The sequence below is a fragment of the Daphnia pulicaria genome, chromosome 12 (genome assembly GCF_021234035.1).
Source record: "Daphnia pulicaria isolate SC F1-1A chromosome 12, SC_F0-13Bv2, whole genome shotgun sequence".
In the NCBI taxonomy this organism is placed as follows: Eukaryota; Metazoa; Arthropoda; class Branchiopoda; order Diplostraca; family Daphniidae; genus Daphnia; species Daphnia pulicaria.
In genome coordinates, this window is record NC_060924.1 from 2860018 (window position 1) to 2883782 (window position 23765).

The 23765-nt window shown below is 39.8% G+C and overlaps 8 protein-coding genes and 2 long non-coding RNA genes across 15 annotated transcripts in view; 5 read left to right on the forward strand and 5 right to left on the reverse strand.

The window, feature by feature from the left end:
- LOC124316145 overlaps positions 1–23765 on the forward strand; it is a 411551-nt gene that overhangs the window by 333911 nt on the left and 53875 nt on the right. The gene's annotated exons all lie outside the window — the stretch shown is intronic.
- On the forward strand, positions 33–2440 carry LOC124316303 (5'-nucleotidase domain-containing protein 1-like). Its single transcript, XM_046782168.1, has 4 exons — positions 33–864; positions 930–974; positions 1040–1485; positions 1558–2440. Exons 1-4 carry the CDS (start codon positions 790–792, stop codon positions 2360–2362), a joined length of 1371 nt encoding a protein of 456 aa, XP_046638124.1. The 5' UTR covers positions 33–789; the 3' UTR covers positions 2363–2440.
- On the forward strand, positions 3947–5959 carry LOC124316491 (syntaxin-7-like). The gene is made up of 7 exons (XM_046782472.1): positions 3947–4221; positions 4304–4373; positions 4432–4525; positions 4587–4691; positions 4755–4940; positions 5265–5420; positions 5486–5959. Exons 1-7 carry the CDS (start codon positions 4113–4115, stop codon positions 5576–5578), a joined length of 813 nt encoding a protein of 270 aa, XP_046638428.1. The 5' UTR covers positions 3947–4112; the 3' UTR covers positions 5579–5959.
- LOC124316515 (coiled-coil domain-containing protein 103-like) lies at positions 7421–9184 on the forward strand. Of its 2 annotated transcripts, XM_046782508.1 has the most exons (3): positions 7421–7662; positions 7725–7963; positions 8024–9184. In XM_046782508.1, exons 2-3 carry the CDS (start codon positions 7818–7820, stop codon positions 8595–8597), a joined length of 720 nt encoding a protein of 239 aa, XP_046638464.1. In that variant the 5' UTR covers positions 7421–7662; positions 7725–7817; the 3' UTR covers positions 8598–9184. The 2 variants fall into 2 exon arrangements, with proteins under 2 accessions (XP_046638464.1, XP_046638463.1); XM_046782507.1 differs by having other exon boundaries at positions 7422–7963.
- LOC124316598 (eukaryotic translation initiation factor eIF1) lies at positions 8967–9899 on the reverse strand. Its single transcript, XM_046782617.1, has 3 exons — positions 9683–9899; positions 9364–9521; positions 8967–9307 (listed from the first exon to the last, which is right to left on the reverse strand). Exons 1-3 carry the CDS (start codon positions 9708–9710, stop codon positions 9161–9163), a joined length of 333 nt encoding a protein of 110 aa, XP_046638573.1. The 5' UTR covers positions 9711–9899; the 3' UTR covers positions 8967–9160.
- On the reverse strand, positions 11254–12063 carry LOC124316683. Its single transcript, XR_006911948.1, has 4 exons — positions 11993–12063; positions 11859–11912; positions 11650–11786; positions 11254–11588 (listed from the first exon to the last, which is right to left on the reverse strand). It is a non-coding gene; the product is annotated as an uncharacterized LOC124316683 (long non-coding RNA).
- On the reverse strand, positions 14721–15881 carry LOC124316612. Of its 2 annotated transcripts, none has more exons than XR_006911843.1 (4): positions 15757–15881; positions 15611–15689; positions 15377–15533; positions 14721–15305 (listed from the first exon to the last, which is right to left on the reverse strand). It is a non-coding gene; the product is annotated as an uncharacterized LOC124316612 (long non-coding RNA). The 2 variants fall into 2 exon arrangements; XR_006911844.1 differs by having other exon boundaries at positions 15763–15777.
- On the forward strand, positions 16397–17703 carry LOC124316455 (SAP30-binding protein-like). The gene is made up of 4 exons (XM_046782428.1): positions 16397–16504; positions 16569–16805; positions 16863–17242; positions 17303–17703. Exons 2-4 carry the CDS (start codon positions 16574–16576, stop codon positions 17606–17608), a joined length of 918 nt encoding a protein of 305 aa, XP_046638384.1. The 5' UTR covers positions 16397–16504; positions 16569–16573; the 3' UTR covers positions 17609–17703.
- On the reverse strand, positions 17742–20458 carry LOC124316257 (solute carrier family 41 member 1-like). Its single transcript, XM_046782092.1, has 10 exons — positions 20031–20458; positions 19603–19970; positions 19344–19523; positions 19131–19275; positions 19004–19060; positions 18846–18935; positions 18618–18777; positions 18291–18555; positions 18115–18225; positions 17742–18050 (listed from the first exon to the last, which is right to left on the reverse strand). Exons 2-10 carry the CDS (start codon positions 19942–19944, stop codon positions 17865–17867), a joined length of 1536 nt encoding a protein of 511 aa, XP_046638048.1. The 5' UTR covers positions 19945–19970; positions 20031–20458; the 3' UTR covers positions 17742–17864.
- Positions 20984–23743, reverse strand: LOC124316321 (LIM and senescent cell antigen-like-containing domain protein 1). 4 transcript variants are annotated; one of them, XM_046782195.1, is made up of 8 exons: positions 23632–23743; positions 22712–22816; positions 22538–22650; positions 22279–22471; positions 22077–22218; positions 21899–22015; positions 21693–21834; positions 20984–21628 (listed from the first exon to the last, which is right to left on the reverse strand). In XM_046782195.1, the coding sequence occupies exons 1-8, from the start codon at positions 23679–23681 to the stop codon at positions 21423–21425; spliced, it is 1068 nt and encodes a 355-aa protein (XP_046638151.1). In that variant the 5' UTR covers positions 23682–23743; the 3' UTR covers positions 20984–21422. The 4 variants fall into 4 exon arrangements, with proteins under 4 accessions (XP_046638151.1, XP_046638153.1, XP_046638152.1 ...); XM_046782197.1 differs by lacking the exon at positions 23632–23743 and adding an exon at positions 23418–23500; XM_046782196.1 differs by lacking the exon at positions 23632–23743 and adding an exon at positions 23343–23494.

The following is a 23765-nucleotide window of genomic DNA, read 5'->3' on the forward strand; positions in this document are numbered from 1 at the left end:
ATTTTATTTTGAAGGTTTTTTTTTTCAATTTTGTCTTAGGGCTCAGCAAAAATGCCGTCTGCTGTACCTAGGACGCCATCACGCGGTTGGAATGTCAACACCACGTGACTCTCCCCCAATTGGTCAGACACCGACTCCGCCCCTCTTTGGAAACAAAAAGAAAATGGAAAACGACATTCTTTCGCATTTCAGCCTCCCGTTATACATTTTACTTGGTTACTTCTGCTGGGGCTGTAATGCACAGACTCTCTGCAGAGCTAGAGATCGTGAAAGAATCCCTTATTCGACTCGGAAGGCCATACAGTTCACGCTTTCTCTCAAACAAGGCCTTTTGTTGTGTGTAGATCACGACACGGGTCACGATCATTTCCCAAACGCCAGAGAGGGCCAAGCCCGCGTGGGAATCGAATACGAAAAAACAAAACTGGCTAGAACTAGAAGAGCATGAGCCAAGTCGCATATTTCCCAAAACATTCTTTCGAATCTTTTCAACAATTTCGTTATTTGTTTGCTCGGTAAAAGAAAAAGGAAAACTTGTTGCTGCCGACCCAACAGCTGATAGGCGTCCCGTCATCCCGTCCCGTTGTTGATTGGAGTGGTTCCAGCAACAGATAACGACGATGCTGATTCACTAACGAAAACAACAAGTCGAAAAAATATTTTGGCACAGCGTTCTGCGTGAGTTGGACAAGGACCTTGTTCATCATCATCTTACGCCAATCTTTACCTTAAAAAAGTCAGTGCACGTAAACAAGTGGATCAGAGCAGCAGGTTGACCAAAAACATCAAATGATGGCCGCTGCTAGTACAACAGGTCGATCGATATTTCGAATACGACACTACGACTGCATTGGATTCGACATGGTATTCCGTTAATCATTTTAAAAGTTTTTAAAAAGTGAATTTAATTAAAATTGTGAATTACACAGGATCACACGTTATGTCGGTACCGACTCGGAGCAGTTTTCGAAATGGTAAATTTTAATTGTTTTGATTATGGTTTTTTTAAATTTTGATTAATTTGATAATGGAATGATAGGAATATCAAGCTTTGGCGGATTATTTGATCCGGGAGAAAGGCTACGACGCTCGTCTCAAGAGACCTCTGGCGGAAGACGCCAATTTCTTGCACAAAGGCATCGTCATGGATGTCGACTTTGGTAATTTCGTCAAACTGTCGGCTGACGGTCGCGTCCTTCGTGCCAGTCACGGGACCCGGGTGATGACGGACGCCGAAATCACCGGACAATACGGACCTCTACGATCCGACGAGTCGCTCCGGCAAATGGCCGCCGATCCCATCGACGCCACCGAAGGGCCCATCCATCGAAAGTATCGACCGTTTAAAGATTATTTCGATCTACCCGCACTCGTCATGTGCGCACGCATCGTCGACTTGCTAGACTACGCCAACGGCAATAAACCTCTAGAAAAATACAATTTCTGGAAAGACGTCCTCTACGGATTGGTCGAAATGTTCAGCAGGTTTTCCCCCATCAAATTTACATAATCAAAAAGAAATAATAAATTAATTCGTGGTTTCTATTTTCAAAAAAGGGATAATTTGAAATTGAACGCTGGAGGCTATTACCCGAAAATCAAACTCAATCCGGAATTGTACCTGAGGCCGTGCGGTGATGGACTCAAGAAATGGTTGACGGAAGTCAAAAAGAAACAAGTGACGTTTCTCATCAGCGGATCCGATCCCGACTACGTCCAGTGGGTGGCCAGTTATTGCCTGGGAACCGATTGGAAAAACTATTTCGATTACATCGTCTGCGCCAGTAGAAAGCCTGGATTCTTTAGCGGGAACAGACCGTTCCAGCGATGGAATCATTCCAATTCATCGGCGGGCGGAGTCGAGGATCAGGAAATTGAACTGGAAGAATTATTGCCCATCAATAAGACAATCTACTTGAGAGGCAATTGGAATCAATTGAAATCTTCCATGGCCTGGTGCTGCGGAGTGGACCACCCCAAGGTCCTCTACTTTGGCGATCATCTCATCCAGGATGTCCTGGCCGCCGACACGAGTCGATTGGACGTCGTTGCCATGGTGGAAGAATTGGCGGCCGAAAGTCAACCCAAGAAAAGTCCCCCGATCGATGGCCTCTGCTCCTACAAAAGGTGGGGCTCCTTCTTCTACGACGAACGAGGCCCGGATAGCAACGGTCCTGGACGGCTGCCGGTCGATAGGATGAACACCCTGTGGAGCAATTTGATCGCCCAACACGCCCGGCTCTGCATTTCCTACATGGAGGCGATTTCAGATTACCCGACCGATCACGAATTCGCCACCACTCAAAATGGACATACGAAATTCCTGGGATTCTTGCCCAGTCTTCCAACTTGTTTATTGTAAAATGTCTGTGTGTGTGTGTGTGTGAACCAATTCCTTTAGCGCAAATCGAATGGAACGTGAATACAAAACTCAAGCGTGTGCGTGTCTATAACAGCTGGGAAATTTATGCGATCATTTCTATCCTTCCTTTTAACTCGGTTCGTAATGGCCACCATTTTCTTTACGGGAAAATTCCAGCTATAACGAGTTCTCGGCTGTTTTTAAAAAAGTCGTGAGCTCGTGATTGAGACATCGTGATGAATTACTCATGCAACGTTTCAGCATCAGGCTTCCCAAGTTAGGTGATAATCTACGACGTCAAATAACCTTAGGTTAGACACTTGGTGGTTAAAAAGTTTTTAGTCGGAATTTTTTCAACGTGACTCATTCTTCACTTACATATCGTCGATATGGGAGATAAGAGCCTACTACAATGTATAGGCACGGCAAGGCATTAATTTTTGTATTTTAAAAAGGTGAAGAATGTACATCATTCATATTTTTCCACTCTTTCTTCTGAGAAAAAGAACCGATGACCGCACCCGATTCATCACTGCCGTAATAGCTGTCTTGAAGTGTCTAACCCACTTTGAAAGTCAAACATCCAGCTGGTCCCGCTTCATGATTATGTGTAGTGCTTTGTTATAACCGTTACATATCGCCCGTTGGGTTTGAGTCTGCAGCATACCAAATTTGTAGAAAGGGTTTGGCAAATCAAGCAACCAACAGACTTCATTAAATCGATAGATATCGGAATGTTTGCGGTGCTTATTTCTAATGAATTTGAGCAAATTTTTAATGGTCGTTTTAAAAAAGTTACGTTCAATATTTAATACCGACAAAGAGAAGCAATTTGACAGGAAAAAGGTTTATGTATGGATGGATCAGCAGGGCTAGCTTTTCAACGAAGATTAAGAAAATGCTCTATCACTCATCTACTTATATTTTTAAATATAATCACTCGACGTTTCTAGGGGTTTATTCTTTCTGGGACGCATAAGTAATTGTGTACGGCACTCCTCTTTCGTTAAGAGGTAATAAAAGTCAGCTTAAAATAAGGAGATTATTTAAAATTGAAAAATGTACGGAAACAACACAAAACGAACTTAATGGCCCTCTTATTCGGTGAATACGGCAGAACTGGGACTTAACTGTTTTTGGAAATTTTTTAGAGATTAAATTTTAAAATACCGTAGTTACCGGTATTCCACACTCCACGGTAGATTTATCTAATAAATTGTTGGATGTAGTCCTAGTGACTATCTCATTCGAAATTCGACGCAGTAAAAATTGACGTGTTTCATGACATATCTAAAACTGCACACGTACAAGTACAAACTACGCACAAAAACATTAACGCATAGAAATAGGACAACAAGTTGCCGAACCGGTAAATCGCGTTGCTTGATATGTCTGTCAAATGGAATCCCCCGTGAGGATTGTTTTTTAATTACATCCGTTAAACATAAATAAATAAATGCACATAAATGCATCCGGAGAATTCAAACAAGAATTGCGTAAAAGACCTAGAAGCATTCAAATATTTTTAATCAATGATTCAATTGCCATCTATCAATGATGACAAGAACGAAATCAGAACGCAAACAGCTGATCTGTCAAAGTCATTTGCAAACAGATTATCATTGAGTCATCAATATACTTCGTCATTGAATATTTAGCGTCATTGGCCTATTGAACACGTTATCTTGATCTCGCCTATAACTTTTGATCATTTGTGAACCTTAACAAGCATTTTTACTGTTGATGGAAGATGGCTAACAGCAATTTCGGCACGTCATCCTACCAAGCCGGCCGTGAAGGCGACTTCTCAAAGTTGTCTCAACAAATCGGAACGAATATACAGAAAATTTCTCAAAATGGTAAATTTACAGCTTTACAAAATTGCCTGAAATCAGACCGAACATTGATGCATATAATGTTTTAATTTTCCTTCTCTACTAGCATCGTCTATGCAAAGAATAGTCGTTCAACTGGGAACCCCAGCTGATAATCAACAACTTAGAAACCAATTGTGAGTTATAAAATGTGTTTCATGGAAACCCAATAAATAACCATATTTTACATTATAGGCATCAAATTCAGCATTACACTGGCCAGTTGGCCAAAGACACCAGCAAATCATTGAAAGATTTGGGTGCTATTTCTCTACAGTCATCGGAACAGGTCTTTTTGATTTCTCTATGTCGTCAAAATCACCCTTTAAAACTAGCAATTTTATATCTAGAGGGTCTTCAAACTCCAACGAGAAAGGCTTTTGAATGACTTTACAGCTGCATTAAACAGTTTTCAGAGCTTGCAGAGAGAAGCTGCTCAACGTGAAAAAGATGAGGTACATTTGAACACTTAATGAAAGAGAAATAGAAATTTTCCACTTACCATTGTTATGACACAGGTCAAAAGAGTTAGAACTGCTTCGATCCTCAACCCTCCAGAGAGCTCAAAGGAGGCCTTGGTTGTACTTGATGAGACCAAATCTCAACATTTCCAATCGTCGCAGCAGCGCCAGATGCAAATGCAAGAAGAGGAGGTAGACATTCAAGCTCTTGTTGAACGCGAAAGAGCTATTCGCCAATTGGAGGTAAAATTAATTAACCACTAACTCATTAGTTAAATATTGAGAGCGCCCATAACTACGTTGTACACTGAAGGGGGTCTTGAATATTGTGACAGTAATAGGAGGGGGGACAAGCAAATTTGACGTCCCTACCTGCCGTCTGTTTCAGAGAAAAACGTTACAAAAATTTTTGTTGAAAGGAAAAGAAGGTCATTTACGTAAGATCATTTTGAAGGGAGGGGGTGGATTCCTTGGGGACAGATTGGAATGGGGGGAGGAGGGTACAAAATTTTTGAATTTTGCGTGACTTAATTAATGGATATTTAATTACAATTTATCTAATTTCAGTCTGATATCGTTGACGTCAATACCATCTTCAAAGAATTGGCTACGATGGTCCACGAACAAGGTGAAATGATTGACAGTATTGAAGCTAATGTTGAAACTGCCCAAATGCGCGTTGAAGAAGGTACTAGCCAATTGGCCACTGCTGCATCTTATCAGGTAAATCAAATTCAAAATTTAATAGATTAAGATACTCAAAATAAATGTTACTATTTCGTTTCCAGACAAGAATACGTCGAAGAAAATGTATTATAGCAATCATAGCGGCCATCGTAGTGATGATAATAATTGGTATAATTATCTGGCAGTCACGTTAAAAATTCCAGCATCCTTTTTAATTTGAATCCTTCCTCTATATTTCATTTCCCTGATTAATACTAACAATCACATACATTATGAGCAGTGGCTACACTCATTCCAATAATGCTATATTCTTCTTTCCCTCCTCCCCCTCAGTCATTCATCAGACATCAGCTCATCTGTAATCCCGGATAAATGTATTATAAAATCTGATAAGAAATGGGCGAGAAAAGCTATTGATGTTATTTTCGTGAAGTTCCTTCATATGTATTATTCCTCGTAGAGTCCCCCTAACGAATCATTATTTGGATGTGTGGATTTAGAAAAACCGTTGCGTTTAAACATAACGTATAGCACCAGCCCGAAATACACAGACCCATACGTTTAACCCCGTTAAACTATGCATTAGTACGTTTTTCTTTCTCAAGTTCGGAAACACCAAACACGGAATTTTAAAAACAAAAAATTTTGAAATTAAATCAGCGGATTTCATTCGCGCTTTTATTTCAAATTACAAACACGACAAAATGTCAGAAAATTACCATGAATTAAAATGGTTGCCACCTGTTTCGGCACTTTTTTTCGGCACTTCGATTTCGTCGTTTTCGGCACTGTTTTTGTCGTTTTCGGCACTGTTTTTGTCTTTTTCGGCACCGCCGCCAGATTTAGTTCCAGGCGTCATGTTTTTGGGAGGGTTGCCAGGCGTGTGTGTTTTTCCGTTTCGGCACTATATTTTTCCGTTTCGGCACTATGTTTTTCCGTTTCGGCACTACGTTTTTCTGTTTCGGCACTATTATTGTATTTATTGTATTTATTATTAGATTTATTTATTGGATTTTAATAAAATGTTGTCAAAATTTTAACACCCCAAATTGGAGTGCTGATGCTTTAAACCACTCAACTAACTAGACATTTCAATCTGATAAAGTTGGTTAGACTAGCGATGACTCCGGGATGTTAGTTTTCGGATTCTGTTCCAGTTTTAGTTTCCGTTTCGGCATCGTCGCAAAATTTGTATTCCACCAGGTGTCGTGTAAACACAAATAAACACACACCGCGCCAACCTTACACCATGGCCTACTGAAATAACGGCCCAACAGCTCGCTATCTCCCTGTTGCCGAATGGTTTCAGCCCCTACCCCTTCCCATCCCCTACTTTTCATAGCCAGAGGGTCGTAAGTTCCTTCAGAAAGTTCCACATTCCATGGAAAAGTTCCACATTCCATGGTATGTGGAACTTCAGTAGGCCATGCCTTACACACACCACATTTAAAAAAAAAATAAGAAAGCAGAACGGCACACCCTAGAAGGCTCTACCCCCCAAAAAGCTATTATCTAAAACATGTCAGAGCGCCCCTAGCGGCCTGACGGTGCAATAGCGCGGATAGTAAATTGACATGAATGAATCGAGTGATTTAATCACATGATTATTGTCCAAAAAACTTCCATACGGGTGGCACAGAATTGGTGCCGAAACGGTGAAATTTGGTGCCGAAACAAACAATAGTTTTTCATGTTCGAGGACGTATGGTTTGCATGGGGTGCCGAAACGGTTGAAGTTGGTGCCGAAACGATCGAAATTGGTGCCGAAACGGTCAAATTTGGTGCCGAAATGGACAATATTTTTTCATAATCGAGGAAGTGTGGTTTGCATGGGGTGCCGAAAACGACGAAATCGAAGTGCCGAAAAAAAGTGCCGAAACTGGTGGACACCATTAAAATTATATGTTTTGGGGCAGTCATTGCATTTCAGAATCTGAATTTTTGAAATTCTTAACTAAAAAAATGTCAAAAACATGTTAAATTATAGTAAGCGTATTGCGTAGTTTAACCGGTAAAAATATTCTATCTTGCAGATAATTCGAATTCGACCCACACCTGCTAACCTACAAACGACAACGACGTTACCTCGCGACCTTCGTTGCTCCAGTTCAGTCTGGTTCAGTTAACTTATAATAACTGCTCTGAATTCACCATTAGAAATCGCATTTTCGAGGGAAAATCTGTCATCAGTGCACTACCTATTACGTCAAAGTTTAGTTGTTCTGCAAGTTTCGAGTAAGCTCAATACAAGCTTGCATTTGTGTATGTTGGTAACTATGTAGGTCATCAGTGAAAGGGAAAAACTTTGTTCCATGATTATTACAGCTGTTTGATCAATAGGAGTCGCGAGAAAATTGTTGACTTCAAAACAGACTTAAAGTGATTTTTTTCCCTTAAAAAACAGCAAACCAGACAGAAAACTATATAGTAAAAATGGATTCATCACAGCCTATTCCAGTAAGTTTTGCTCAAATGGAAAAAGATCTTATTTCTGCCCTTGAAAGTGATGCTCACAATCAGCTAGAGAATGAGGCTAAACTCAGAGCCATATCTCAGCGGGTTTCATATGATGAATTCAGGTAAAGATTTTGTCTATTCCACTGTTGATTAAGCACTAACAATCTTGTAAAATCTTCTAGAGATATTGTACGTGGAGTTCATCTAAAACCAGTACCAACTGGCTCGCTTTCTGTCAACAAACCACAAAAAGGAAGAATATGGAATAACATTGCATTGAGCAAAAAAAGTTATGAAACAGAGGCATGTGAAGCTAGAAAAGGACCAGCAGCAACACCAGCAAATAACTACAGCCTTAATCAACTCCCAATATCTGCTCAATTTCTGAATTCCTGGCAGCAATCAGACACAAAATCAAGGCTTTTGATTTTGTACAAAATAGGTCCTGCAGGTTTAAATAACATATTTACAATTGACATGCCAACTGCCCTGTTGGGAGAAATTTTTGAAGCTCTCCTCTGTTTCAATCCTGTAACAGATGTGGTAGCAGTGATTAAGTTGATGGAAGCGCTCACTAAAATTAAGCGTTTCAATCTAATTGTACATTTTCTCAATGCTTCTGAGAGGGAAACCTGTCAGCAGTTGATTACCAAGCTCTTAGCTAGTCTTGTTCAACGGGAACAAGATTTTGCTGAAGAAGGCATTACAGAGTGGACCATTCAAGAATTGGGCAAACGATTTCTAGTTAGGTTATAAAGCAATTCATCCACTACTTACCTTCTTGTTCCTCCCAACTGTCAATCTCCAAAGACCATTTCTCTAAGAGAAAGCCAGCAGCAAAGTATTCATCAGATTCTGAAAGGGGAAGAATTATATTTTAAATTTTTATACCTAATTATCCACTGAACAAAACATTTCCATTTGTTACAGTGTTGTTAAAACTGCCAATTATTCCCGTTTTTATTGTCATTTGTTCAGTCATTCCTTCTATTAGTTATATAAAACTTAGTTCTTTGGAATATCGGTTTGTGATGTTATGCAATCAACTCATTTTCTTAGCTTTTTCCAGCCTTTGTGTTTGTCTGGCATCTTTAAAACTCAATTAGAAATAAATAATACAAAATATTAAATTTTTCTCTTTTATTGACAAACACCGTAGCCACACAAATATTCATCCAGAAATTAAAATAGGACAAAATGTAAGCGAGAAATTGGATTTTTAACAAGCAAATGCTGTTTTCTTCTCATTTTGAAAACTGCCATGGTAGGGTAGTTTGCACGTGACATGATGAATATGTAATATGTCTTTTGCAAGACGCTTAAAAACCGTGAACTTTGAGCTGTTCTGGCTTAGCCAACCCAGTTTTCGTCAACCACTGACAGATATTTTCTCTTTGGTCTCCCTGAAGCTGAAGAACCTCACCATACTCAGGGTGTTCAACAACAGTACCGTTGCAAGCAAATTCCTGAAGCAACAAAACATTTACATCAGTCCATTAAACAAAAACCTTGTTTGACATACCTTCTTGCAATGGCGAACAATTTTCTTTAAATCGTATTCGGCAGATAATCCTTGAATAGTAGTTAAAGTTTTACGACCATTACGCTGCTGAATACGGATGTGAACTAGACCATCCTGTACTGCCTCTCCCGGACCCTTATCGGCGTCGGCGAAGGGATCTAAAGTTTTAAAAACAATGAAAAATTCATTAGTTATTTGGCATGAAGTTAGCAGACGCGATGTCAGCCATATTGTTACTGCAACCAATAGCACGGTAAAGACCACATTACACTACAAGTAATCCTTTTTGCCGGTCCCGAAGATTTGTAAATTTACTCACCAAAAGTTTTCAAATTTTGGAAGGACATGCGAAGTTTCTTCTGCCTGTGGGCAACAGAAATATGTAGCTGAAAATTTGGTGAAGTTTGATGGCAAGAACCACAGAAAACAAGCAACTAGCAAGCGACGAAACGTTGACGGGATGGGAAGAATAAAGCTCTGAGCGCGGTGTTGCCGTCGCAAGTATTACTGCCTGCCAAAGTCGGAAACGGACTGAGGTCAGATTTCTTCCGAGGTGCTATTTATAGGTTATCGGTATCATGCATTTCGCAATAAAAATTGATGAAACCTTCTAATAGAAGAATCGTAAGACAAACGATGAATATGATGAAATAGCAATGGCGCATTGCTTAATCGTCACCGAGTCCGGTGCGGAAGACCAATGCGTCAATAGACCATTGCGACAGTGGCGCCTAAAAAGAAAAAGAAACGATAAAAGCCCAACAGGTATGAAGTACATGGCGACAAATGAGCCGTGCGTCTTGAGGCCAAAATGCCACCTGCCCAATAATTTTTTTCTTTGACGACAAATGACCAAGGAGTCAATTGACTCAAGCGACAGAAGAACAAAACCCTAAACGTCATAAGACCAAAGCGTCTTTGGTATTTAGCGACACAATACCAAAAGACTTGGCAACGCTCAGCAGACGAATTGTGGGAATTAATTTACACAAACATGAAACAACTCAGCGTCAGCGTCATCAGTGGATTATTCATATTTCTTACTAGCTAGTATTGTTAGTCTGTGGTAAATTGCGATTAAAATACCAACCATTACATGAGAGAGCACTCGCTTATGAAGCCATGTACGGGTAAGTTATTATTTAAAACTAAAGCCAGTTTGCTCAAGATCAACCTGAGTTTTTTTCGTGGAACAGGGTCACCTGGGACTTTCAAGCTAGGAAGCACTGTATTAGTTCAAACTACACAAGGTTTACGTCAGATTTGCATATTAAAAATCTATTTCGAAAATAGTGGTAAGTACACATCATTGTAGTGTATTCTTATTACTGTTAATACTTCATTTGTGTTTTGCAGCATTACAAATCGAAGAGGCTCTATCATGCATGGTGGTCCAAAAACAAACTCCCCAGGATGCAGAAAACCACGATTGATTAATTGAGTTCACCGACTACTTCTGTACAGTTTGTGCGTGTGCTCATCTTCTTAACCAATGTTTGTTTGGATTTTTCCTACACCCTTTGGCGGTGCGTGGTGAATTGTGTCAGAACATGTCCATTTAGTTTTTTTGAACGAATGTATTATTCTTTTCTCTTTATTTGAACCCCCAGTTTTCGCTCATTTTCTCCTTCTTTCTTTGGTATCGAGTTCATCTTTCTCGCTTCCCCCCCCCCCCCCCCCTCGGGACTGCATTCACTGTGGGTTTTCCATGTAGTAATGTTCACTTTTAATAATACACACGAAGCAAATGGACGTATTCAAGACTTGAAAAGAGTTTCGTGTATTATCGAAGGGAAAATCCGGCCTGTGCTTCTACATATTGTCGCAATGTACAAAGTATACAGTACACAACTAAATTTGAATTGGAAATCGGGAAGAGACGGCTTCTAACATTGGAATTTTCGATGGTATATTTATATTGTGAGGGTGATTTAAAGGTTTGACATCTTTTAATTTTTAACAGCACGGTAACTATACATGGTCAAATGGTCTTTAATGTACGAGTGTAAGTAGGACTATAGAGACAAATCAAAGTTGACCTAGACTTGTGTTGATTTGGCGGAGCACAGTCCAAATAATGAACCTCCTTACAGGTGACACTGTAGATCGGCATTATCTTGTTCTACATACGGTGGTGTTGGTTCGTTTGGATATTGTTCTTCAATCCCTGGTGTATTGGCAAGCTCAGTGTATTTTGTTGGAGGCGGGAATTCCCAAGCCGTTATCTAAATCAATAGAACTAACGTAAAGTACTAAACCTTGATGGATACATTTTTTTACTTTTACCGGTCTTCCGCCTGTTGGCAAGTTGTCACCACCCACCACAAAGATAGATGACAATCGCGGGCGGATTCCTGCAGTTTCTCTATTTGGCCGACTGCACGCCAGGGTAGATAAAACAAAGCTTGTTGTCGCTCCGATTACTTATCCTAAGTTACACGTTAATGAATGAATTAGCACAAATGAATAATGTGTAATAATGATTTTAAACTAACCTCCGGACACCAGTAGCAACAGATGTAGCGTACACCCTAATTGAATATCGTAAACTACAAGTAAATAATTACGTTGGTTTTTATAAGTATTTAAGCGCACTCGAAATAATAAGTGATAATATTTTTCCAACTACCGCAGTATCCGTGTTTAATATTTTCGCAAGAAGGGACGTTCTCAATAGGTCCATAACACGAATTGGTAGTGTTCCCCGTCAAAGAAGTCAGTTGAACAAATGGCGTAGTAGAAGTTATTTGCCTCTCCAGCAAATCGGCCACTTCTTATTCCTTCTACAGGTGAATGATGGACGGATTTATTACTGCTGGAATGGCGACATCGTCCGACGGCTCCGAGTCGCTGCCGCTGGCCCTGGCCGTCTGCGAATCGTTGGCCGACAACGAATCGCTGAGGAAGGAACTCGAGTAGTTGGTGGCGCTAGAGTTGCCGCTGGGCTTGACGTGGAGATCCCGTTCGAAGAAACCTTCCCGCAAATACGTCGGGTACGTCTCGACCAACTTGTTCTTGGCCTTCCGTCTTTGGGGCTTCCGCTTGGGATTGCCTGCACGAATCGGCGGCGACTTGATCGACCGCCGTTGTCGTCGTCGTGGGAGGCGTCGGCGTCATATAATATAAGTTTAAAATAATATATAAGTTGACTGCCGTGAAAAAGAGTGTCGAGCCACGGTGCTGGACCACCCGGGACCCGGGCGACAAGGTCTATTCGTGTATGTATGCAGCCTTTTCATTTCATGGAAACGGATTCGGTGTAATACGGGGCCATGTAACAGTGAATCAGCCCGTGATGAACCCACCCGCGGTGCCCATGTCGTTCATCTACCAAAAGAAATGGGAGAGAACTCTGAATAAAACATTAAGTTTAAGGGAACCTCAAAGCAATATCTATAGCTAATATACTACGGATTGGGAAATATTACATATATAGCAGCGGCCAGCGCAACGATTGAGCGGACGATTTCACGATAACCGACCGCCACTATAGCCCAGGCAGCCCACCGCATTCTGAGTCCCGGATATCACGTCAGAGGCGTCGGATGGCTCGTTATTACATTGGCAGACGAGTTTTGTATTGAAAAAATGTCTTTCATGACAGGTCGTTAAATATAAATCAGGGCTCCACTGGAAAAAAGAAAAAAAGAAAGATGGGCCTGTCCATTTTTTTATAAAGCGCCAGTTCAATTAGCGGACCTGTTTTTCTTTCTTTCTTATATAACTATCAGAACGGTCGGATCCGGTTCTTCTAAATTCTAATCGGGTGGTGATGTACAAACACGAGCAGAGGCCGTTGTGTTCGCCTTGACTCCGTTTTAACCAAAACGATGAACAGTATGCACGTCGCATTCTATTTTTCGTTGGCCAGCGCATATCATCGCCGACAAAATTGTATTTTTGTGACGAATCGTTCGATTTCAGCGTCGTCTCTGTCGTTTCCTTCAACTGCTGAAACGTCACTTCGGCCGTGTTGTAATTGTCCATGGCGTCCTCTTTCTTGTCTTTGACGCCCCGATGCCCCGGTTCTGCAGGTTTCGTTGGCGCTTGTTGCGTAAAATCAGCGCTCCGTTGTCGCTCTGGACGATCTCGGGGACGTCGGGCAACCGCCTGTCTTCAGCATCACGCAGGGTCAACACCGTATCGTCTTTGAACAGGGAATCTTATTCTTGACCGTCTCCTTGGACGTTGTCCTGGATGGTCGTCAGACTCGAGCGACTATTTATTGCGACACCGGCGACGGGGCTGGTCCAGTCATTGTAGTGATCGCAAGTGTTATTCCGCCTTCTGAGAACGAGACGCCGTCCATTAGGAACTGGCTGGAAAAACAGGACGGGGATTTGGGGCGGATGCTGTTGGATGATCCGTTGATCAAGGGCCCACCGGCCAATTTCTGCAGTACACCTGGAACGGGACTAGGCGGCGGAGTGGCCGATAACGACTGCCTGTTTTGCCGATTGCCAGCCTGATTGTCGGCGGCCTGGACCGAGACCGACGGCGGTGGTGCCAGTGTCAAGGCATCGACGGAAGCGTTGGATGGGTGCAGATGCGGAGGCTGTTGATCGGGTGAGCGACACAGGACGCAAGTGTATCCGTCCTTGGCGCAAAATTTCGCCTCTCGCTCGTTGCGGATAAAGTCGCAGGCGGCGTCGAACCAGCACTGCTGGCACTGGATGATGAGCTCATTTTTGAGCACGTGAAAGATGACGGTGACTTTAACCTCTTAAAGTCCTCACAACGGAATGAATCACTGTCATGCCCAATTGCCCATATCCGTCGACCTGCACCACAATCCAAATTCTAGGCTTATACCGGCTTATACCTCATATTCATATTATTTTGTAAATTCTGCATCCAGCTCGGCCGAACTGAACCGCGTGCCAAAATGAGACAAAACACAACCCAATTAAATTTATGCCGATGCTTCTTCATGTGGATGTTTTAAAATTTAGTCAAGCGGTTTTCTCGAACGAACATGGATGCATCTCGTAAGAGCTTTTCGCTTCGTTTCTGAACAAGGTCGAGCGTGATCTCTCTCCGTAAATAAAAAAAAACACAGGAAGAAATTGTTCTCTAGAACTAATCGTTTGTATCGTGAAAAAAAAACTAAATTTTAAAAGGGTTATTTAGATAGGCCTACCTCGGTATTCTTTGATGAGAATTTTGAGACCGAGTTGATTTTTTGGAATGGACGTTAATTAGATGTGCATAATCTATTCGCAAGGCTGTCTCCGTTCTACTTTCTCTTCTTTGGTTTTTGTAATTGTCTCCGCGAGGGCCAGTTGAAAGTGCAACTTTAAGTTGGAACCAGGTTGGAACAATATGAAAAATACACAATCGTAAACAAAAACGTCCTGTGAGATTTGTAATGCGGATTTATATCTATTTCCTCATTCTCATTACATTTGACTACATAGAAAGGAAAACAAGGTGGGATTTTGAAAATGACCACAATAGTTTTAAAATGGTAAGAGAAGAAATAGAAACTCACATTAAAGTTCTTTCTGTGACAGAAACAGAACAACATCGAAGCTAGAATTCAAGAAAAATAACAAACATGAACAATAAATGACATTGTGGCTACAACAGTCTGGAGAGACGGCTTTAAAAGATTTACAAGATCGTTCTTTTCCCACACATTATTCAATCGGGTTACAACTCTTCCACTTACAGGAGATTAGTCGAGTTGTAACATGATTGTGTGATGATTACTGTGAACACGTTTTGCAAACTTTTCCTCCTATAATATGCAAATGTGATAAAATAGACGCTTCAACATTTCATTTGCCTTCCTAAATAGTTTCGTGAGGAGCAGGGAACTTATCCCACGTAGGCTCAACGCCCCATATTTCACATGCGTATTCGGCGATAGTCCTGTCACTGGAGAATTTACCAGATGAAGCAATGTTGTGGATACACATCTTCATCCAGACGCTCTGGTCCTGAATAGCCAATCACACAAAATATATTAGCTCATTTTTATTTCGAAAATTGCTTTGCTGTGTGTTTTTACCTTGTAGGCCTCGTTAACCCTTTCTTGGGCGGCCATGTAGTCGTCATAATCAGCCAGACAGAAGAAACAATCGTAGTACATAAGGTTGTTGTAGATATCACAGAACTCTTCGTGGGTTGTTTGGGCGGAAGAATCCTGAAGCAATCTGGTCAATGACCTAAAAACAGTAAACACAAACATTTGCTATGTTAAGATATTATTCCACTGGATCGTGAATTTATTAAGAAAACCAACCTGCTTCAGCTCGGCGTTTGCATTATAATAGTCAAAGGCGTTGTAACCTCGCTCCCTAGCTTGAAAGTCCCAGGTGACCCTGTTCCACAAAAAAAAACTCAGGTTGATGTTGAGCAAACTGGCTTTAGTTTTAAATAATAACTTACCCGTACATGGCTTCATAAGCGAGTGCTCCCTCTTGTAAACGTTGGTATTTTAAAAGCAATTGACCACAGATAACAATACTAGCGTCACTAGTAAGAAATATGAATAATCCATTGGTGACGCAGACGCTGAGTTGTTTGTGTAAATTAATTCCCACAATTCGTCTGCTGAGCGTTGCCAAGTCTTTTGGTATTGTGTCGCTAAATACCAAAGACGCTTTGGTCTTATGACGTTTAGGGTTAAGTCTTTTGGTATTGTGTCGCTAAATACCAAAGACCCTTTGGTCTTATGACGTTAAGGATTTTGTACTTCTGTCGCTTGAGTCAATTGACCACTTGGGCATTTGTCATTAACGCACAATTTCTTTCGGGCCTAGTGTCGCAATTTTTTATTTGTGGTCTAGAGTCACAAATGCACATTGTCTATTTGGCCTTCTGTCCGGCACCGTCGTCACCGATTCACCATCTGCAAGTCTTTCCAATTGATTAAGCTTATTTTCATGAATATGAAATAGATTTTCATCTATTACAAAATATTTAACGTTTTGTAACAGTTATAAATTAGTTATAAAATGGGGAATTTAAAAATTTATAATATTTATATATTTTATAAATTGGAGTCAATTTTTCCAAATACTGGCAACGCCGTTTGATAATTGATATTGCAATTGCAGCAGCCACAACAAAACAACGAACAAGATTTTATCGTTTGTTGAAACCATTTTTTTTTCTTATTACAGGTTAACATCAGGTAAATGAAAAATCGAAGATAATTTGATTGCTTCACATAATTCATATTTTTGAATTTTCCCTAGGTGCAATGTCGAAATCTTCGATCTCAGTGTTGCAATCATTGACGGCCACATACACCGACTCAGAAGGGGAAGATGAAGAACGTTCTGACAGGAAAAGAAGATCATCCTCCCTCACATCAGATGGAAATATGGATGTAGAAAAAGAATCTACAGCTACCAATACTGCTACCTCAATTGCTACTCCAGAGAGTAATAAATCTGGGACCAACACACCACAGTCGGGGAGCAGCATAAGTGGTAATTCTACATTTATTCTTCCTCATTCAAATTCATTATTTCAAATTATCAATGTAGCTGCTGAGATTCGACGTGTTGCTGCACGTCTTGTTTCCTACAATAATGATGAAGCCATGTCTGATGAAGATGACGGGGAAGAAGAAGATAGTAATAGCAGGGTAGAGTTCCCTGTTATAAGGTCCAGCAGACCTGTCAGCCCCAGTGCTGAACCAATCAAATTGTTGCCTGGAGAAGAATTGCTCCCTCCAGAGCCTACTGGAAAATGTCCAGCTGATTTACAAGAAAAAATTACAAGACAATATGAAAGCATGTTACAAAGAAATATTTCATCTTTGAATTTTCAAATTCAACAAAGGAAGCAGTTCCGAAACCCCAGCATCTATGAAAAGCTTATTGACCACTTAGACATAGAAGAAATTGGAACTAATTATCCACCTGTTAGTCGTTTTTTTGGATTACTTGCTTGGATAGAACTAACTATTACTTTTAATTTGCAGTCCATCTATGATCCTTATCAATGGGGTGAAGAATCCTATTACGAAAACCTTTCCAAAGTTCAGCGGGAAGAAATGGAGAAACGCGAAAAAGAGCGACGAGAACGAACAAAGGTAGAGTTTGTGTCTGGAACAGCTCCTAAAAAATCGGGCAGTAGCGGTGGGACTGATGAAGAGAAAAAGAGGAAATCGAAATGGGATCAAACCGTCCCACTAAGCCAGGGTGCCAATCTCACTTCCGTGGCTACAGGTACAAAAATGGCAATTCCAGCATTTGGAACGCTACCTAAGAAAGCCAAACAAGTATGACTCTGGTTTCTAAATTTTATATCTCAATTTCATACCGTGATCCCATAATTGTCTATTCGCAATGCATAACCACTAATACATTCTTGTTCCATAGATTTATGATAAATTGCAACAGAACTGTAAACATAAAAAATTGAATAGCAATAGAAATAGATTTGATTTAGTAAACAAAATTATCATACAAAGTTTTACTCATTGTGAGTTTAGGGTCAGGTTAAGCATTTTGATACATTTAGGGTCAAATTGTGCGCAGTAATTAGTCACCGACATCGCTATCTTTATCACCAATCAAGTAGAGGATATGAAAAGCAAGTGCTAAAAAAGCTGTTCCCAGTAAATCTCCTAACGCAGTTAAATAAGGTATCGCAGAGTTATCTGGATCGATAGAGCGGCTCCACATCCACAGTACCATTACATGACCGATGTACAGCAACAATAATACCTGATTTTGAAGAAAACAAATTATAAATTAAGCAATAAGAAAACCTATTATGTAACAAACTAACTTGAAGAAAAGCAGAAAACATGTAGATCACAAAAAACACCGGAGTAAGGCTAGTATGCCCTGCTTGTAGGTAGTATATAGCAAGCGTAAAGATTACATGACCTGGAAGTACCTACGTAATAGACATAAAGGTTGTTATTACCACAACAGAAATTATTAATTTGATTTCTAATTTACAAGTAAAAGTAGAACTCGAGCTGTTTTAGCGTGGACTCCTCCCGTACAGAAAGCGGATATAGGGCTGACACAGACTGAGCTTACAACTCTGTCGCTCGCACTATTGACGGGAAATTCTCCGGGTCGTCCACGTTTATGAAGCCAAGTTGATAACTTGCTGGCTTGAACGGCAACCAAATTACCACCGACCCCGTTAATAACAGGTTGAAACACGGCAATTCCATTGTAAGCCTTAACTGTGCAGTCCAATATTATTCCGCCCATACTGGTAACAGAAAACAGAAGCTATATTTGATGAACATAAGGCGTATGATTTGTAACTCTCACCTGCTGATTGTCATGGCGGCAAGTACAGGAGACCACCCGGAAGACAAAACTTCGCGAGTTAATGAGTTGGAAGAGGCAACACAAACCAACCATGGTAGCAAGGCGATAAAGGCACATAGAATGCATGGAGATATCCACCAAAGACCAGCTTCAACGTTTGCTAGACAAAACATCAGAGCTCAGTTAATTCATTCAGTCACACCATTAACTCTATTCACAGAAAATTACTGATTGCATTGAAGAGCCAAGTAGAAATTGCTGCCAGAAGCCCTAAAGTGGTCAAATCTCCTAGCGAGGCTGCAATTGGGGTCGCTACATCTGAGAAGAAATTGTTTTTTTTTATTTTTAATAAGAAAAAAAAATAATAAATGAATATAATTTCTTACTGTCCGGATTAATTTTGAAACGATGAGAAATAATTATCACAACCACCATAATAATACCTAAATGAATTTGGAAAGGAAAACTTAAGTATCGCAATTGCAAAAATTGTTTATCTCAATATTGCTGTACCGAGAACAAAACTTGCAAAGGAGGCAGTAAGTACAGCGCTTGCGCTAATGAGCAATGCATGATAAATGTCAAATGTGCCTTCGGGAATCCAACCCATGATAACCGCAGCTATTGATGCGAGAAAGCCCACGACAATTGCCTGACACTAGAAGAGGTTTGGGTCAAATCTTCAAAGGTCTTCCTGGAATTAGGATTTAGACAAACTGTACATACCTGTATCAATGCTAAATTGCTTTTGATTAAACTCCAGCGCTGATCTGGCGAATCCATTAGGCCAAGATTCGCTAGAGTAGACAGCCTAGAAGCCAATGTCATTTCAAGATTGCCTTTGAGCCCCAATAAAGCTGGCACCAAAATGAAAAGCTCAGTTACCACTTGGAAGACATTCCAATGCTGGAAATAAAATACATGTTTTTGTAATAAAATCTGTTCATAAAAAATGAAAAATGATATCAAATGTTCCTTTTCTTACCTGAACGATATCAAGCACAATCCCAGCTCCCACCATCCCTAATCCAGCAATGAGAAATGGAAAGAATACTTGAAAGGCAAGTAGCCAGAAGCCTTCTTCAATTTCTTCAACAATATCATCATTGATAGCCTTTGGTGATGATGTCTTCAGCATGACTTCACATTCCCCTTCTTCACTATTTTCCCAATCATCATCTTTGTTAGTATCAGATGTAGGAATTTGTTCAATCATTTCAATGACTTCACAATTGTTGTCCTCTGTCTGGGGACCCATTTTCTTTCCTACAATTCTTTTTCTAAGATTGTTAGATGATTTGAATTTCACATTAGGGAAAGAATTCATAATGGCTAAGCCTTCAAATTTGCAGCCTGTAAATTAAAAATATATCAATTACAAGTTCAAACTGAGAAATGTTATGAAAAACATACTCCAAGTACAGAAGGCATGACGAATATTGAGAGATTCATAATCACAGTTGTCAGGTACATGACTATTATGCTGATGTAAATCTATGGGGTATCAAAATGTTCACACAGCACCTTAGCAAGGACAGGCTAAAGCAATAACAAGGAAGACTATAATAAGCAAAAGGATTTTACATTGTGCGTCACTGGAACGAAAAGACAAACAAATTCGACCTTAGAAAAAGAGCTCTGTAACACAAACCGTTGTATACAATTTTAAGAGATCGCGGAAATTCTAAGAGCTGAGCTTAATTACAAACTGCAGTTTATAACTACTGATACAAAGTGAATAATACGGGAGCGGGAGAACGAAACGTGACAGAACGAACGAACACAATCGAACACAGACATCTGTCACTTTCTCACAGACGTGGCAAAAATAGCAGACGGCCTACACCTTTTTACGGGGTGCGTTCATAAGTCGTCGTACTTTGTTCACAAATGATTTCCAAAAAAGGTCACCAAAATCGCCAAAGGCTATTAGCTATTAGCTCACCCTACAACAAAACGGAGATTTTTACATTTTTGTCAAAATTCTCCAACGATCAATTCTCGACAACGAATTTGATTATTTCTCTATTTTCTAACAAGTCAAACTTGAATTAATAAATTATAAAGAGCCGGGTTAACTGATCTCATATCATCAGTGCATACTTCAAAAGTAATATCTTCTTATGAGTTTTCATGTCATTTTCAATTTAACTTTATCTCCGTTGCGTCGGCAGCGGCATTAACTTAAAATTTAATCAATATCGAAATTTAGTTATTACATGACTCTTTTGAGCGCCTTCTCTTTTGTGACCTATCATGATTGTGGATCTTATCATTTAGGTAAATGTCTGTCTTAGTATCTTGAACGACAGTTAATTTTTCTCATTCATGACCTGTGAACGCATTGATAAAATTGTAAACGCTACTGTGAGATTATTAGTTTATTACATGTTTAAAAATCATTATTCGGAAGACACGTCAGCAGTTGTTAAGATATTTTGTTGTTTTTTGTGAACTTGAAAGTGATTTCAATGAGGGAAACATTTTAAAAGTGTGACTGTAGCTTACAGAAATAAGCGAGAAGTGAAGTAAAAAAACACGAAAATCCTGTAGAATTTAAATATGAATAATTCTTGTACTTACGCTAATCGGCAGACGTAAAGTCATTAATCGCTTAACTTGTAATTTAAAAGTTTGTGGTCTTATCTTTGATACAGTAAAAGCAAGGCACCTTGTGAAGGAAAAAGAATTTTAAAATTCAGCATATTTATCAATTTACTAGGAGTAAGAATATTAAAAGGTAAACAAGAGCCGGGGAAAAAAAACGAATCCAATTATGTTGATTCGTTACTTATTATTCCCATACTAATTCGCTGCAGAGCTTTTCCTCGGGCTAGTCTCGTAAGCTTTCTTCAAACGCTTCCGAAGTTCAGCCGGAAATTTATCGAAACATTTTTTACAAGTCGGTTTCAAGTCGAATTCGTAGAACTTGGTTTTCTGCGACATTTTTGTGTCACAAACCGAACAAGCGAAATGGTGAACACACCAGGCTTTGTTCAATGCGGTAAACACTGAAAACAAAAGCCAATCAAGGTGTTAATGTCTTAAAAGAAGAACATGTATAAAATGCTTTACCATCTCCTCCAATAACTTGATTGCAAACGAAGCAAAGATTGCCGAAAAGCTGATGATAATGGGTTTCGCAATAGGCAAGACCCTTCTTCTCATAATGGCGATTACCCAAGAACGGTTTCTCGCATTTGGCGCATACGAAATGCTACAAATCAATCCATTGTAATAGGTAAATTTAATCCCTGTGATGATTTCATTAAGTTTTATACCTCAACATGAAAATGCTTTCCTAACGCCGTAACGACACGCTCTTCAATTGGACGACGGCAAGCACCACAAATTGGAATACCCATTTTGTCGTGGCATCTCAAGCAATACAACTCGTTCTGTGTAAATTTAAAACAATTGTCACAAAGATATTAAATGTTAAAAAATAATGTGAAATACCATCTCATTAGCGGTGAAACCTGGTCTGCTTTTAACTTCACGTGCGTCCGCGTTGAGTTCAATTCCGCAAGACGAGCAGTTGAAATGATAAGGATGATAGACTTCGCCACGGAAACGTAGCGGACGATCATCAATCATAGAGCTAAATAAAAATAATGAACCTTAGATTCCGATGAAATTTTCAACTATACACAGCACTTACTGGCACTTATGGCAAACATGTTTTCCCAAGCTGGCGGCTTTTGCTCGAGCGTTACAATCGTGGCAGAGTGCCTTATTCTGGTGACGAATGAACCCCTGGTCGGCTAGTTCTTTGTCACACATCTCGCAGAGGAAGCACTTGGGATGCCAATTGGCATTCATTGCTTTAATAACGCGACCGATGATAAATTCACCTAAGAATACAAAAAATGCGTTATTATTTAAAAATCTATGAATTAGTCAATCGATTTAACGCTTACCACAGCGACCGCAACAAGGAGCAAAGAGCATCTGAAAATCATGCTCACAATACTTGCGACCCTCAAACTCGTAAAAAATTCCTTCTGGAAAGGAGCGAAAGCATTGAGCGCACCTGTAAAAGATTAAGAAATTAGAATTCAATTTCAAGTAAAAATGTTAGTGTGAGTACTTACACAAAGCACTGGGGATGCCACAGCTCTCCATTTGTATTGACAATCTTTTCATGAGGCTCAAAACCATAATCACACCTCACACATTGGGTGTTCTTGTACATATCGCTTTAAAGTTCAAAACACTATTAGTTTCTTGAAATTCAGAATGTGTGAAATCTACTATACTAACTGTTAAACCACAATACCTATCAATATTACTAGGTTTAAGGTTTCTAGAAGGAAGTTTAGGAGGGCTGTTAGCATAAGTATTTTTTAAAATGTAAGTTTGAACTGAATTCAAGCTAGGTATCTGAGGAAGTGGTTGATTTTGAATTCCCTTCGGAACATCATTAGATGTTAGGTCTTCAAGTAAACCCTCAAGTTCATTTACTTCACTTGCACTTGCACTTGGTTTCATCTTATCCTCCATTCTTCTAAGGTAAAGGTTACTATTTTCAAAGGGTTTAAGAACAAGAATGTTAGGTCTTTTTGCCATGGTGAAAAATGGAGTTTCTCCAGTGAACACAACCGAAATGTCCAGCAATTTATGGGGTGAAGAACGGCAATTGATAACTAAATGTGTTATCTCATGTGTGGCCACTACAAGAGCTTATTAATATCAGTAATAGTATTTATCTTATCAATAGCTTACCCAGGCGGCATTTGAAATGAACACAACGATAAAATAAACTCAATAACTATAAGAACTTCAACAGATTGTAGAGACCTGTGGACGAAATCGGGTGCTAACACCAACACAAACCGCGCCCGTTCAGAGATCAGCCCAAATAAGGAGATATTTTTGTGAAAAAAGTGAAAGGGACTAAAATGCGGGAAAAAAGCTAAGAGAAACGCAAAAATACTCTATGGTCTATGCCAAAATTGATAAAATTCCGTGTAAAAAAAATTAACATTTGGTTCTCGCATTTTTTAAAATTTACCTTAATTCGGGTTGAGCCCCGACGAATTTCGAAATCGTTGTTTTAGACATTTCCCTTCTTTTTCTTTATCATTTTACCGCATCTTCTAAATCCACGATTTACTGCATCCGGTCCGTATTATAATGTTTTGATTG